The following is a 15,570-nucleotide window of genomic DNA, read 5'->3' on the forward strand; positions in this document are numbered from 1 at the left end:
AGAATGTGAGCAGAAGTGGGAAAATGCTATTAGGATTTCGTGGCATATCTGTACCTTACCACCTGTAAATTAAAATAGCACATAAGATGGAGAAGATCTAATTATGTGCTGTAGGGAGTGGGCTGTTAACTGGGGCAGCAACTGTCTTACAGCAATAACCAACAACTCCAGAGGGTTTTTTTTGTAGTGAAAAGCCTAAGATCTGTGCCATTAGAATGAGTACACTAACTTCCATTATAACTGTTATGTTATCAGAGTGTTTGCTGTGTCTAAGGTAAGATGGATCTTTAATGTGTCCTTAGCAACATGTCACTCATCCAAATCCTAAAAGAAACAAGGTGGAATTTTGGTGGGGATTTTCTATGTGGAGGATCTGTCAGGTGACCCTCTGGAGGAAGCAGTGCTGTGATCCTGGATCAAACAGCAACAGCTGATGCTCGTTCCATGGGGTGTGTCCTAGAGTGAGGTCCATGCTGAGTCATTCCCTAGTAGGAAACTTGCTGCATTTCAGGAATTCGGAGTCTTGAGCTGTCACAGTCAAGTGGTGGTGTGCTGAAGGTCAGATTCTTCTGAATAAGTACTTGTTTTGGTGAATGAAAACCTCTATTCTAGAAAGCCCTGTTTTGATTTTCTTGTAAAATAGTTGTGTAACCCTTTCTGCTAGGAAGGATTTCAAACTTTGCCCAAAAGTGAAGTCACTCAAGTATATGTGTGAAACTGGGTTTATTTTCTGGTTGATAGATAGAAGTAGATGCAGCTGGCTGCGAAGACTTTAACAACATCATTCCTTTTGGCAGAGTAAATGTACTGTGGTGGAGCAGGAGAAAAACAAGTTTGTTATCTAGTTTCTGCCCTCCTGATGACTCTGAAGGATTATCATCCCTCACTGTCACCCCAGAGTGGCCAGCCAGTAAATTTTATTGCAATGATTTAGTAAAATGAAGAAATTGGCAAACACTTCTATTAATCTAACGCTGTATTATCTCAGCTCCCTCATTTTTCCATGGTTCTGTCTTAGAGGCTCCCATTAAACTTCTCTGCCATTTTCAAATAATTCCCTTCAATCCCTAGTGAACAGGTGAAGCACATCAGAAGTTACAAATTTCCTTATGTTGGGCTCCAATAAATTTAGTAGTAGCTCCAACACATACAGAATTAATCTTGGAGGTTTGATCATTGTATTGTGAACCTCATCAGCCAGAACATTGCCTCGGTGTCTTTCCTGGAACAGTTGGTACAAATAAACAGAAAAGGAGTGCAGTTTCTCTAGCAACAAGGATGGTGAGATAATTAACTCCTGTCTTCCTGACAAGTTGTGAATTGTGCACTGTACTGAATCTTGAAGTGGGCTATGGCAGCACCAGCTTTTGTGTGTCTGTAATACTGGAAATACTTCCCAAGATCCTACCGAGGAGTGGAGAAGGCAGTGGGAGCAGATCTTGGTGGTTATGTGGGAAGTAGGGAGGGGTAGAATCCCTGGTGCCAGCTCTGTGGGGTAAAGGAGCATTAAGGTTGGCAGTTCATTAAGGACAGAGTCTCCCAAACACAAGAGCAATGCAGGAATGCAGGGAGGTTGATTGGGAAGACTCTCTTGTCTTTGCAGGAATCTTATGGCTGCATCCTGATGCAGTGCAAGGGGGGAGAAGCAGGTGTGGGCTACAAAGGAAGAATCTCTAAACACTGGCCAGGGCTGTAGGGATCTTGTTTGTAAAGCAGATCTGTTCTCAGGGAGGGTTCAGGGAGGAGAAGAGCAGCAGTGGGAGTTGCAGACCCATGCAGTTCCTCGAGCCACATGTGCTGCATCCCAGGATGCAGGAGGCTGACTGGCACATTTTGAGGCTGTTTGCTCACCTTTGGAAGGTGACAGAGCACAGGAAGTCTGCAGCAATGGGAGGTAAATACTACATTTATCTGTCAGAAGGGTGATCTAGGAGAGCCTGGGCTGCTCAGTTCCACTGCACTCCTTGGAAAAATCATGGAGCAAGCCCCCTTGGAATGTGTACTTGGGTGCATGAAGGAGAAGTGGGGGACTGGAAAGAGTCAGCATGGATTTGCTGATGCTAAATCATGCCTGACCAGCCTGTTTGAGTTCTGTGATAAGTTTGTGAGTAAAGTTGAACATAACTGAATAGCAGTTTGCTGTGTAAAGAGTAAAGTAGGAATTTCTACCTGGTCATACATTTTCTCCCTCCTTCCTGCATTTTGAGGGAAGTGAGTATTGAAGTTCAGTATAGATATGTTAAATCTTTGGAATTAGTTAAATTAGGCTAGTGATACTTATCTTCCCTCCAAATTCATTATTGCTGGTTTAATTTTGCATAAGGTTGTGGCTATACTAGAGATAACTCTTGGAGTTAGTTCTTTTCAAAAGACATACAAGACAGGCAATAAATAAATTCAGTCGCCGGAAAACCCTGGAATAAAGCATGAGTTAGAATGTGTTTATTCCTGGCTGATGGAGTAGAACAAATTGGTTGAGGAAAAACACATAGAGCATTCTAATAAATGCACTACTTCCAGGGTATTTTTAAAAAGGTAAAAAATTATGCAGCACTGAATTATCTCAGCCATATCTTTGTGTGTTGTTGCTTAGTTGATTTCTCAGTGCGGAAGTGAGCTTAGCATTGCAGAACTTGAAGTAGTGATGTTTTAAATGTTGTCAAGTTGGACTCTCTTGCTTTTCCTCTGCTAGTTCTTATGGAATGTGCTTGCAGAGTATTAAATTCAGGGGTTTGGGGGTCATTTTGTAAACTCTGTATTTTGTGACCGGTTTCTTTAGACAACTTAGTGCAGTTGCTTACTGCTAATCTGTATTTTCCTTCATGCCTAAAATGACCATTGTGCAAGTGTTACTTGAAGATTTCAGCAGAATTGCTGACAAACAGCAATTCAACTTCACCTATCCTAAAAGTGAAGAGTGTGGGACAGGTAGCAGAGGGTTACAATGGTTTGTTTAGTGGCTGCTGCCAGTTTCTGCCTATATTCTGGCATTTTTTTGCAGATAACTTTCAAGTCCTTTTTCTGGACTTTCCAGTTAAGATCTTTGAGAATCCACACTGTTATCCCTCTCTGTTATTCCTGGTTGAGGAAACAGGTTGTGCTGACTAATGTCTGTAACATTTACAAAAGAAATAGCTTTTGTTTCACAGTAGAAATGTGTTACAGTGGTAATCAGATAATTCACACTATCCCTGCTTGTTACAATATGACTGGAATACATACCAGTTCTGCTTCTGAGCTGTGTAACAAATTTTTTTTATCTGCCTTCAGCTTCTCTGTGCAGTGTTCTTTCTTAGCCATCCATTTTTGCAAAGTTTTATCATGCATCATGAGAAAATGCCTTGCATTTCAGGTTATCCACTGCCAGAGATTTGGATTTTTGTGTTCTTTGTAAAGAACTCCTGTTGTTGATCTTTGCAGATGTTATTACTACAAATGAGTAATTGTATTTTAAGTATTATGTAAAACAAAGGCAGCCAGAAAGCAAGCCAGAATTACAGTTCTAGTAGGGTGGCTTTCATAGTTTGAAATCTAGAAAATACTGGTCATGTGTGGGAGGATGGCTGGTTCTTCTTTGAAGTTAAATTTTAGATATTTATTACAGTAACTGTCTGGGGGTAAAGGGTATGTGGGAGGCATTGCTGAAATTCCCAAAGTTGAAGATGCAGTAAGGAGTTTTGAAAGGATAAATATTTTACTGCAAAAGTATCTTTAAAAAAAATAAGATTTAAATTGATAGTCCTTGGGGACAGACAGTCCATTCTCTTCCAAAGATACTAGTGGTAGGATTTCCTTCCATGTTTGCACACATCTTGCACATGAAATGCAGTGCTTCTGGTTGTTACAGTTTTGAACAAAAAGCTATTTTTCCTTCCACCCCCCCCACCTTCTTTAAATTAAGGATGTACTTGCCATGTCTCATGTTGTAATCCTTTCAGAAGCAGCAGGAGCAATGGACTATTTCTGACTTGCCCATGCAACAGTCAGCAGGAAAAAGTAATGTAATGAAAATTAGGAGCTCTGGGAGCTAGAACTCAGAAATTCAGGAGTCTGACAGTAAATAGGCTGCTAGTATGTTTCTAGTTCTTATCAGCTGCCCATCTAAGTTCTTACCTTATCTGTGACATTATGTACTCTTGTCCCAAATAGGAGACTCACTGGTCATCGATGGTTTTTTCTTCCATATCTTTATTTTTATGTGCATGTACAGTACATACAAAACCCACATTTAATAAAATGTCTTTAAAAATCATCTTGCTTCAACCTCCACAAAAACAGTTTCTGTGTTGGACAGTGGTGAAAGCTGTGACATTTGCATGACTTGGTAAACAAGATCACCCTTCCTTGATGAAATGCAGTTGGTGACTTTCAAACCTTTTGTGGATCTGGGGATACATCAGCAGCTCTGTTCCTCTGTTCTCCAAATAGACCCGACTGGTTTCCTTTTTCAGAAAGTTGGAAGTCTGGAAGACTGCTTATTTTTGGATGACTGGGTGCAGCAGTGCTCCACATGCATTTTTCTGTTATGAGAGTGTGTGTTGGTGCTCAGTGTACATCAAGCACTTATTTCCAGGGAAGCAAGAATGTTCTCTCCCAGAACTTGAAGGCAGAGCCTTTGGCTTTCATTTTGTAATTTAACTTCTTGCAGTAAGAAAGAGGGATTGATTTCTTTTCTATGGTTATGTCTGTGCTTCAGCAGATCCTGGAGATCACAGTGGTTTCTTCATGCATTTTCCACATCCTCCCCTATGCTCTCATGCCTTGTTGGCATCTGCCTGGAGGGTTCATTTCTGTCTTCTTGCACCCTAAAACATTGTTCAGGAGTAGAGATGTTAATCAAAACCATCCCGAAGCCTCTTTGAAGAGGTTTTGTGTCAGGATACTTTTAAACTGCTCTAAGCTGCTCTAGAACTGCACCCAGCTGAAGTCCATTACTTCAGTCTTGCTGGTGATGCAAGAGGTGTGGGAGCTACTCGGTGTTTTTTCATAGCATGTGTGCTAATTCACATCCAAGGTTTGAATGATTTGATTCTACCCAGAGGCACAAAGGTGTCTGGGACTCCTGGGCATCTCCATGAGGAGAGAGGGGAACCACTGGGATGGACAGTGAAAAGAGAAAGCAGTGCATACTTCCCCAGATTTTTTTCTCCCTAGCTTTCTACTCTTACCTGTTGATGCTGGAGGGAAAAGGAGAGCCCTTTATCTGTTGCATTCACTGCTGGAGGGAGAGGTACTCACGTCATCTCATAGTCGCTGTCCTTGCTTTCCCGGCAGCAGCAGCAATAGGCAATGATCCCAATCACCACAATGGCAGCAACAACTCCCCCAATGATGCCAGCATACAGAGCTATGTTCATGGATGCTGAGTGGGAAGGGAGGAGTTAGCAGGGGGAATGATGTCTAAGGGGATCAGCACAATCACTGCACTTCAAACCCCACCAAACAATGTGGAAGCCACATTTGTTTGACTGCAGCAACTGGAAATAATTCTCTACTGGGTAGTACAGGAGCAGTTAGCTACTGACAGGGAACTGAACACCTGCTTTTCTTTGTCTATAAAATTTTGTTTCAGACATCAGAAATTCAGTGCTGTCTGACTCTACAGAGCTTTTTTTTTGTCATTTTTGGACTAACCCAATGAGCTAGTGAGTGCTCTACCAGCATGTAAACCACTGGAGAGGGTCTCTTAAAGGTGTGCAGAAACCAAATGATAACATTCCCCTCCTTTAATGCTTTGACTCTGAGCTAAGATGTTCTCTCTGGTACTTCTCTTGCCCAAGGCAGCCCCATCTCTTACGTGGCACAACGCTGACTGTCATGTTGCAAAACTCCGTTCCCACAACATTTGTTGCAGTGCAGATGTAAAAGCCAGAGGTGTCTGCTGAGATGTTCTTCAGAGTTATTTGTTGCCCTGTTGTGAAACACAAATCAGGCCAAAAAAGATAAGAATTAAAGCAGGGAAGAAAGTAGCAACAGCAGCCCTCCAGTTGCAGCCCAGGGTGGCTGGGGTGATGAGAGGTTATTAAAGCTGATGGATTGCTCTGCCTTGCTTGGGAGCCACCATGCTCATCCCTAGGTTTTAGAGTGATTTGTGGGAGGATAAACAGAAGTGTGCTGTTTTGATTACAGGGAACATGTGGTATTTGAACATTTCTTTTAGAAAGAAAATTGTAGGTGGAGGGTAGAGAAGTGTCAGTGCTTAGGGAAAGCTTTTTTTTTTTTGGTGCTGGATTTTCAGAAATGTCAGATACCCAAATCAGGACCTGGCTCTGAGAACTGGCCATCTTGATGAATTAACTTGTTCAACAAGAGAAAGCTCTTCAGTCCTGCAGCTCCTAGAAGTTCAGATATCAATTATTTAGCAGTGGGGAGAAAAGTTTTCTAGTCATAAGAAGCCACACTGGCTATGTAAATAAAGAACTCTAGTGACAGCATTGCAGTGATGCTGATGCTTTCTGTCCAGCCTCACACAGTTCAGAACCACAGGCTGAAGCTCAGCTCTGTCTGCTCAGGCAGTCAGTTTGTCTGTTACATCTCCACCTGATAAGGGTATGTGTAGTCCATGCCGTTTGCTTGTGAGAGAGGTCCAGATCCCTTCTCTGAAAGCAAAAGACTGAATACTTTTTAATTACTTTGTTGTTTCCCTGAGATCTCACTTTTTTTGCATTGAGGATTTGCTGGCACCTAGTGCCAGATAGTAGAAGAGCATGCAAACTGAGAAATGACAGGCCATATGCTTGCTTGATTTTTAGTTTTTTTATTTTCTTTCAGTCTCTGCATACTCCTTATATTTACTTGTCTCCCTCCTGGGTTTTTTTTGGGATCTTTTTTTGGTGGGGTGTGTGTGTGATGTTTGTAGCTCTCAAAATCTCAGTCTAGAAGTGGAATTTAAATGCTTCTGATAAATCAAAAGTGATTGAGTGAATGAAGTGGGGAAAAATGTGGGTCAGGTACTGTGAGCTCTGAAGTGTCTCCTGAGGGGGTTCTGCATGCTTTGCAGCAGTGGGACTTGCTTAGCACAGAAGGCAATTACCTGTAGTGACAACAGGGCACCCAGCCAGCCTGGGTCACCTGGGGACACTCAGCACAGGGCTTGGCCATGGGTGCTCCGATGAGAGCAGAAATGAGGTGGGAATGGGCCAGCAGAGACTCCTGTCCCAGGGAAGAACGGGGTGACAGCAGAAGCTGCTGCTGTGACAAGTCCCCGCTGTGCTCAGGGCTGTGTGTGATGTGCTGGCACCACTTAGTGGCCATTGAAATGAATGAAGTTCCTGCCCCTGGTGACACATATTTTATGCAAGAATCGGCTGCGAGTGTGGAATATCCTGTGGAGTCTGATCATCTTAGTTTACTTCCCTTAAACCAGGAAGGGTAGGTACAGACACTTAGTCTTCCTGAAGCTGGACAGGCCAGGAAAAAAAATTGTTTAATGAAATAAATCTGAGTCCTCTGTCACTGATACACTTAAAAGAGTCTTAAACCCTTGTTTCTGTAGAAATGGTTCCTGTTGTAGAAATTCAGCTCCTTTTTGCTTCCAGATTCTAACTTAAAATGAAAGCAAATAAAATATAAGGGCCTGTGTGTCAGTCCTGAAGGACCAGAAGCCTTTTTCATGCTCAAAGTAGCAATGGTGTAACTTTCTCATACCCTCTTCCTCTAGGTGAGGGGTTATCTCTGGAAGAAAGCTTCCAGAGCCAGCTTTTGTTTCCTTGAGTTTAGAAAGAGATCTGCTTGTTGTCAAGCAAGCTGGGATGTAAAGACAGTTAGAAAACTCAGTGTTGTTCCTCATATTATGTCTTACTCCCAGCAATTGAGAAATAATTCCTGTTTCCAGAGCCATCCATCTTCCTCACTAGGGGAGAGATGGAGTTTAAGTCTTTCTGACCATTCTTACTTCAGGTAAGAGTCCTTTTTCCCCTGCTAAGTTACTCCTGAGCATGTCCAATATCAAAAGGACAACTTTTCAAACTCCTGTTCAGAGAACATCCTAGAATAAGCCTTAAGGGTGTTTTTGTATTTGCATTTTAAAATCTTTCCAGCCCTCAACTGCAGAGAGCTCAATGCCTTGATTGTCTTTGATTTGATGTCTTGATGTCTTTGGATTTCCCATACCTTCTGCGTATGGTAGCAAACGGGGCTCATTTTGCATATTGAAGCTTTTCCAGGTGTATCCGGGTGTTGGGGAGCCCTCGTGAGAAGCACAGGTCAGGTTGATTGTTTGTCCATATTCTGGTGTCCCCAGAATCTTGCATTCAGGCTTCGATGGTGCAACTGAAGGAAGAAAAGAGGAACTGTATTAATCAATTAATTAAGCAGTTTCTTGTTTCAGCCCATCTGCATCTGTGGGTTTTATTCTTGCAAGCAGAGGCTGGTCTTGCACCTGCCACTTTCTTCTTAAAGGAACTAAAAGTGAGTTTGAATCTAATTTGTTTCTAATTTGTTTTTCCTTTTTTGGCACTGGAAAGCCAAGAAGGAATTGCAAGATGCTTTTTGGGATATGCCTGATAGTGTTAGGTTGACCCATCCTTTGATAACTGGAGTATGACAGGCCACAGGGGGATGAGGAAAGCCCTGTAATGATGCCTGGATTATGAGGAAAGTGAGCTGTATAGCTCTAAATGCTGTTTTCTACAGCCAGCTGTTTGAGGGAGTTACGTGCTCTACACATCCCAGTGTCCTTCCATAGGAGTAGGAAAACACCAAAGGTGGAATTGGGGATGACAATTTTTTTTTTTTTTGCTATTAGAAAACCTGTTGTTTAAACCATTGTGTGCATTAGAGGAAGGGCAGGTGTGCCTGCCAGGGCTGTGGCAGTGCCTGTGTCACCTCACCGAGGACGAAGAGGTCCTGGAGCGCGGAGGTGCGCGGCGGGTCGGCGCGGAGGCGGACGCTGCAGACGTAGGTGCCGTTGTCCTCCATGGTGACGGCGCCGATGGTGATGCTGATGTCCCCGCTGTCAACGTCGCCGATGAACTGGATGCGGTGGTCGTAGCCCTCCCCGTACTGCACCAGCCCGTCGAAGTACCGCGACACCGCGTCAACCTGGCACAGACGGCGGGGACAGCGTCAGCCTCGCTTCCTTCTGTGTGCGTCCGCCATCGAACTCGATTCATCAGCCCACTCTTAAGGAGCAGCTTGGAAAAGAGGACCTTAAACTGCAGCCTTTTGGGAAAAGGCCAAGAAAAACGTAGGAATTCAAAAGGATCTCTGTTTCCATCTGGAATCCCCTTCTCACACCTTATCTGAAATCAGAGACAACTGATTTCCTTTGCTGGGGGTTATTCACCTTTCCTCACCATAAGGAGGGGACAGCATGAGACTTGTCTGAGACCCATGTCAGTCAAATTGCCCTATGATTACACAGACTCTCCCAGCAAGGATCTCCAAATAAACCCTTGGCAGTTCTTGCAAGGAGATCTCCAAAGGCTGCTTCCCCTCTACTAATTCCCAAGCACACAAGGAGAACTTCAAAAGTTTCTTAGCCTTCCAATACTTTTGGATGTATTGGAAGGTTAAGAATGGATGTAGGAAGACCTCAAGAATCTCTCCATGTACTGTTATCATCAACTTCAAACTTGTATAGTATCAAAGATATGTGTATTAGACATACACATTTATATATATACACATATATTTTTAGAAATTATCAGAGTGTTTCACATGTTTTAATAGATGCAAACCCCACATACATACAGTGATATATCCTCAATAAACAGCTGTAAGACCAAGGGAGAGGAGGAGGAGGGGTGGGGACTTGCCCACTGTTGTGCGGTGGATTTGAGATAAATTGCATCTAGACTCAGCATTTCTGTCTGCACAGTTCTGGGATTAAAAAGAGTTTGGGAGAAGTCTTTTTTCTTCCAACATCCATTCCCACTCACAGCTTCCATCTCCTACCCCTTCTTGGATGCCCTCTCACCTGTTTCTTTATGCAGCTCAGTTTACCTTGCTATTGATTTTCTTCCAGACAACCAGGTCTCCTCTGTCAACAGCTGAGTTTGTTTTAAAATTACAGCGCAGGGTAGCATTTCTTCCTCTTGCCACTTGGATTTGCTTCTCAGGTGCTTCCACAATGAGGGTGTGAGCAGGCACCACAACTAGGAAGAGAGTAATTGCTGCACTCAGCAAAAATAACAACATCTGGATTCCATGGTAGTCTCTTTGGCTTCCTTACATGCCACAATAACACCTCATTCCCTGCCATCCAGGACATTCCCCACTGAGCAGGAGGTGATGTGTGCTGGAGCTGATTGGCTCTGGGAAGCAGCTGCACAGGATGGCTTAGAGCTAAACTCTGCTCTCTGTTCCTTGCTTCCCTCTTCTTCGCCTACTCATATATTGCCATGGAGTTTAGAAAGATGCGTTATTTTTTTTCCTGAGCCCTCCTTCAGTGTGACTGACACCCTTTGACAGTTCAGAATGTACAGAGGGAGACAGATAAACAGATACTACAAGTGCATCAGCAGTCTTAAGGATTCAGGCTAAACTAACAAACTGATATTGTCAAATTTCAAGGATCAGGAAAACTGTCAAATAACTTGCCTCGATCCAAATCCATAGAAAAGTGACATTTTGTGCTAGGGAATCAAAACCTGTTCATGTTTTTCATCCCTGAAAATAGAAAAACCTAGAGAAGCAAACAGTGGTTGAAAGAAACAAAGTAAGAAAAGCTTTTAGTGGTTTTGAAAAATGAGTACGGTAGTAGTCACCTTTCTTCAAGAACTCCAGCTTCTGCCTCTGTGGAGCACAGGAATAGCTGAGAGTTGAATAAAACAGAAATCCCTCTGTGCCCTGGGGAAGCATGCAGGACACAGGACAGGTGTTTCTTCTTGCACTGAATTCCCTCTGACTTGCTCTTAATTCATCGTATCTTATCATTGCCTGGTGGGCAAGTCTTTGTTATTATCAGAATCGAGCTGGACATTTATGTCTGCCCTGCCATAGGTGACCTTCATGTCTGGAGGAATCCATGGTTAAAAACACCTGCTTTCTCCTAACAGTTGGTGTGGGTTCTGCGTTTGTCTTTGTTGCTTTGAGGTTTTGGTTTTGTTTCTTTTTTAATGAAATAAATTTCCATTATTTCCATCATTTGTGGAAATCATTTGGGGAAATGGTAAATGGCAAGGAAGGAAGTGCTGCCCAGAGGTGCTCCCATGGCAAAGAGGAAGGTGGTGCAGTGAGGAGGAAAGAGTAGGAGGTATTCCCCCATGAGGGCCATGCTGCATGTGGTGGTGAAGATTTATTTCTGAAAGCTGAGTCACCGTTCTCTGGAGAGGATTAATCTGAAAAGTTGCCATCTAGCAAACTTTGGGTCTTCATTCTGCCATATCTTTGTCCAGGTTAGATCTATAAGGAAGTGTAATGTATAAGGGAGAGAGCAAAGGATTTCTAGATTGCACCTTGAGTTGCAAACTGGTTGTGAATACCCACTTTTTTAGACAGGAAAAGCACACAGCCCCCTGCACTATGTCAGAAACTGAGCACTGCCACATCCTTGACTAGTATTGAACACGAGTCCTGTAGAAAATAAGAGTGTTGGGACCCAAAAGGTTGTGTTGTCACTGCATTAAGAACCTGGGGTCACAATTCAGGTAGTTACACAGGGTGCCATGGGACAGTTGGCCCAGGGATCTGCTTTTAGCCTAAATTCCCTTCTTTCTGCATGCTCTCAACCACTGGGTTGTTCTATGGGCTCCCACAGTTTATTAGCGAGGTGTGTTTTCACCTTATCCTCTGTGACATGGCAGGGGTGGCTTCTGTTCTCTTGAGGATTATTTCATTTCAACTGCTAACAGTTATGAGAAGGAAACCAGGGCAAAGTATTTCTAACATACTTTTATTGCAGCCACTCCCAGATCTTTCCCTGCTCTGGAGCACCCAGGGCAAGGCACATGTTTGCATAGCCCCAGGGGTCTTTCTGACTGCTGTTTTCATATGCCCTCCTTATGAGAGACACCTGTGAAAGCTTTCTCCTTGCTTGTCGTGACTGGATAGAGATGCTTTCATGCATTTAGGTGAAAAGCACCACTGTCTGTACTAGGAGATGAAGCAAAACCAACTTCCTGATTTTTTTGTCGCTCAGAAACTGCTTCCACTGGGCTGGGATTCACTGGCAGGTCATAAATGCAGCCCTGGGGCAGAGAAGAAACCACCCAACCCTAAGACTTCTTTTCCTTCTTCCAATTGGGTGAGTCAAATCCTACAATAAATGAGATCTTTTTCTTCCAGGCATATTTGTTGCAGAGTTGGGGAACAGCTGAACCCAACACTGCATGCGAGGCACGGCCTGTGACACTCATCTGTCACCCTCCTGTCCCACTGCTTCTGGTGCTTTTCATTTGTCACCCACATCTCTTTCTGCCTCCCAGAAAGAGCTTCCCTCTCTCAGGGAAGCAACAGTTTCATTCTGGGATGTCACTGATTCAGGCTGATTTCCTCCTTCCCACTTCTCACCATGTTTCACTTCATAGTCAGCACATTTGAAAGTTGTGGTTTATTCTTCAAAGGTTGTTTTTTTTTTTTTCTGAGTGGAAACAGAATCTGTTCAAAATGTGTCTGAAGGGAGGGGAAGCAAATACTGAAAGAACTCCAAAAAATGAGAGAGGACAAATAGCCTACATACTGCCAGAGAGACAATGTCTAGATTTAAGTCCTAGAGTTACTTTTTTATGTGTTATCACTTTGTGTGTTTATAACATTTTAAAGAATGCGAGAGACATTTTGTATGTTTATAACATTTTTAAAAATGAGAAAGGTTTTCTCTCCCTCTGCTTAGAGATTTGTACTTGTACAAAAGAAGAAGAAAATCAAAGTGACATTTCTACTTTCACATTCCTTACTGAATAATTGTTAGCAGAGTGAAGGGCAACTAATACTATTACAGAAATATTTTGTTTGCTGAAATAAATCGAGATTCTGATCAAGCAAAAAAAAAAAATCTTCATTTGCATGTTTGTTTATCTCTGAAAAATTCCCCATACTTAATTTGCATAGCATGGAAGGTAGAATAATGAAAAAGGAGCGTAAATATCAATGCCATTGCACAAGTTACATAATGATCATCAAACCATGACCCAAGTCACATTTCTTGCATGTGGAGCCCATCCACTTTTTCTGATTACTTTGATCCTTGTGAATTTCCTTTTTGTGGGTCTTTGTTGAAGTGAGGTTTTCAGGATTTTTAGTTACAAAACTCCAAGCAATTCCCATGTGCATAGCTTGGTCTGAAGCCGGGAATAAAGTGTAGGAATGTTGATATAAGAATATGAGACAGGATAAAAAGCTGTGGAACTGAGACTTCCAGAGGAGGAAGTTCCTTCTTCAGAGATAAATATCGTATTAACAGAAACCAAGAAAACACTTTATGAAAAATAATTCCCAGCTTCATGAAGAACAGCATTTTCTCGCACTCCTAACAGTTTTGGGAGATGCCTGCGTGTGTGGACATTCAGCCCAGAGATGGTACACCCACTTGTCTGGCCATAAACACAAAGGAATCTTCTCTAAACAAGAAAGAGACATACAAAGCGCACTGGAGTCCTTGTACTTTGTAGTGCTGTTTCCTTCCACCCAACCCTTGAGGACATAACCAAATTAGTACTTACCTGCACTGAAAATGAGCAGCCCAAGTCCTTTCATTGCTGTCCCCCTCATCTCTCCTTTGTTTCACTTCAAGGTGCTCTTCCTTGTAATCTCCAGGAGGCTGGGTAGGTAATTGGCTTTCCCTGAAGGGCTGCTTTGCAGTGGCATGGCAGGTTTACTTCCTCAACCTCTTTTAAAGTGCTTCTTCCCCAGCCTGCCCCTCCCCTCCCAGCCAGAATGACAAGCCACATCACCAGTAGGCTTTGACATCACTTGCTGCTCTCTGTAAACTTGTGAGCTTCTTCCCTAGTGAACTTTCTCCCACAATTAAATGGCCTTTCCCTGTTTCTCCCAACACGCAGGTGCATGGAGCACAGGAAGGGTGTGGTGGGACTGGGGCTGGAGTGTGCAGTGCAGCTCAAGTCATGCATGTGATGACAGGCAGCTAGGGGAGGATAAACCTCATTTTTCTTAAATATTTATTAAGGAACAGAGTTAAAAATATTTATTAAGGAACAGAGTTAATAGGCTTTAAGGACCTGAGGGACCTAACTCCATTTACTCTAAATACTCATGCAAATACGAAGTTTATGGGAGTTGGATGATTAATGGGTTGTGTAAATACAACTGAGATGCATCTCAGCCAGGTTCTTACTCTCTCATGGCCACTGTTCCACTGCCCAGTGTGTGGTTTGCACAATAGTCACAGGTACCAAAGGTACTTCTCCCTCTCTGCTGCAGAAGGCTGGAAGATCACTTGTGGCTTGCAGCACTCTGGTGATGGGTGTGTCCAGGCATGGGCACTGCTCACATGCTCTGGGTGGGCATTTGGAAATCACAAATAACTGCTGCTATAATTGACTGAAGAGTAAAAGGGGGAATGATGACAGCTGAGGCAAACATCTGGCATTAGGTTTAACTGAGGGCAGTGTGTCTTCTAAACACTTCACTGCCATTAGGCAGCAAGAGATGTGTCCGTGTGGGATAGTCATCTATGCTCTATTTCTAGCCATTTGAGGGACAAATTTGCTTTTAGGGTGTGAGTGATCATTTCAGGCATCTAGATGGGCACATCATGTTCTTAGACATCATTTTGAGATTAAATTAGTCATATAATGCAGTATATTATTGATGAACTTCATTGAGGATTTTGAAGGAGGCTTGCTCAAAAGTAGTTGTCTACACTTGGTACCTGTACTTAGTGCAGTAAAGCAGGGCTGTATCTTGCTCTTGTGCTGACCTCAAGCTTGTGTGGTAAATCTGCCAGAAGCCATGCTGAAGATTTGCCTTTTGGTCTATATGGCAGTTGTTCAAAATACCTCCAAGACAATGAAACTTAGGAGTGACTGGAAATCCAATCCCTCTGATAGAAAGGACCATCTATTTGTACTTCTGTGCTTGATGCATAACCTCAGTGCTCTTCAGACTGTTAGCACAAAGCAAAAAAAAAGCATATAAAAGTACATAAACTTTATTCTTCAGGAATCTTCCAAATGAGGACAGCCAGTAGGAAAATTCATCCTGTTATGTCTCATCTTTGACCAGCTGCAGGAGATGGTAAGGACCCTGCAAAGAGAAGGGAAGGCATTTTCTAAAAACAGCTTGTTAACTAGCCTCAAAATGTTAACTGTAAATTACTTAAGATGGAAACACAGCTGGAGCAAGGTCAGTAGTCTCCTTTCTTGTCTTTGGAGCCCACAAGGATGAGGTTCTTAAATGTTTACCTCCCTTAAAGACTGTAGAAAGAGACATGCAGCTTCCACTTTTGATTTTGTTCCCATTTAATATTTTGAGTCTGATGAATAGAGGTAGTGACAGAAATGCTATCACTGTACACTATCTGCCTACACTTCCAGTGTTAATTCTCAGTTCTTCACATAACAGCTTCACATAACCAAAGGAAGTTAGTAAAGTGCAGAGACTATAACCAGCTTGGTCAGCTTGCTGTTATCCTCTTCATAGAATCATTAAACAACCTCTCTTTCCTCT

The 15,570-nt window shown here is 42.8% G+C and overlaps 1 protein-coding gene across 1 annotated transcript; it reads right to left on the reverse strand.

Moving 5' to 3' along the window:
• Positions 1-44: 44 nt before the first annotated feature.
• On the reverse strand, positions 45-13,931 carry GPA33 (glycoprotein A33). Its single transcript, XM_077790655.2, has 7 exons — positions 13,605-13,931; positions 9,946-10,097; positions 8,832-9,042; positions 8,113-8,271; positions 5,798-5,911; positions 5,239-5,362; positions 45-4,805 (listed from the first exon to the last, which is right to left on the reverse strand). The coding sequence occupies exons 1-7, from the start codon at positions 13,651-13,653 to the stop codon at positions 4,724-4,726; spliced, it is 891 nt and encodes a 296-aa protein (XP_077646781.2). The 5' UTR covers positions 13,654-13,931; the 3' UTR covers positions 45-4,723.
• Positions 13,932-15,570: the final 1,639 nt, after the last annotated feature.

Source organism: Lonchura striata, chromosome 1, assembly GCF_050655825.1.
Source record: "Lonchura striata isolate lonStrDom1 chromosome 1, ASM5065582v1, whole genome shotgun sequence".
Taxonomy (NCBI): Eukaryota; Metazoa; Chordata; class Aves; order Passeriformes; family Estrildidae; genus Lonchura; species Lonchura striata.

Bases quoted from the DNA above. Each gene is read 5' to 3' on its own strand.
- GPA33 (XM_077790655.2), bottom strand. From the start codon at position 13,653: ATGAGGGGGACAGCAATGAAAGGACTTGGGCTGCTCATTTTCAGTGCA. The intron at 9,043-9,945 runs GTAAACTGAGCT...CGTCTGTGCCAG, and splicing joins GGAAGAAAATCAATAGCAAG to GTTGACGCGGTGTCGCGGTA. The intron at 5,363-5,797 runs GTAAGAGATGGG...CTTCCCACTCAG, and splicing joins GACAGTCAGCGTTGTGCCAC to CATCCATGAACATAGCTCTG.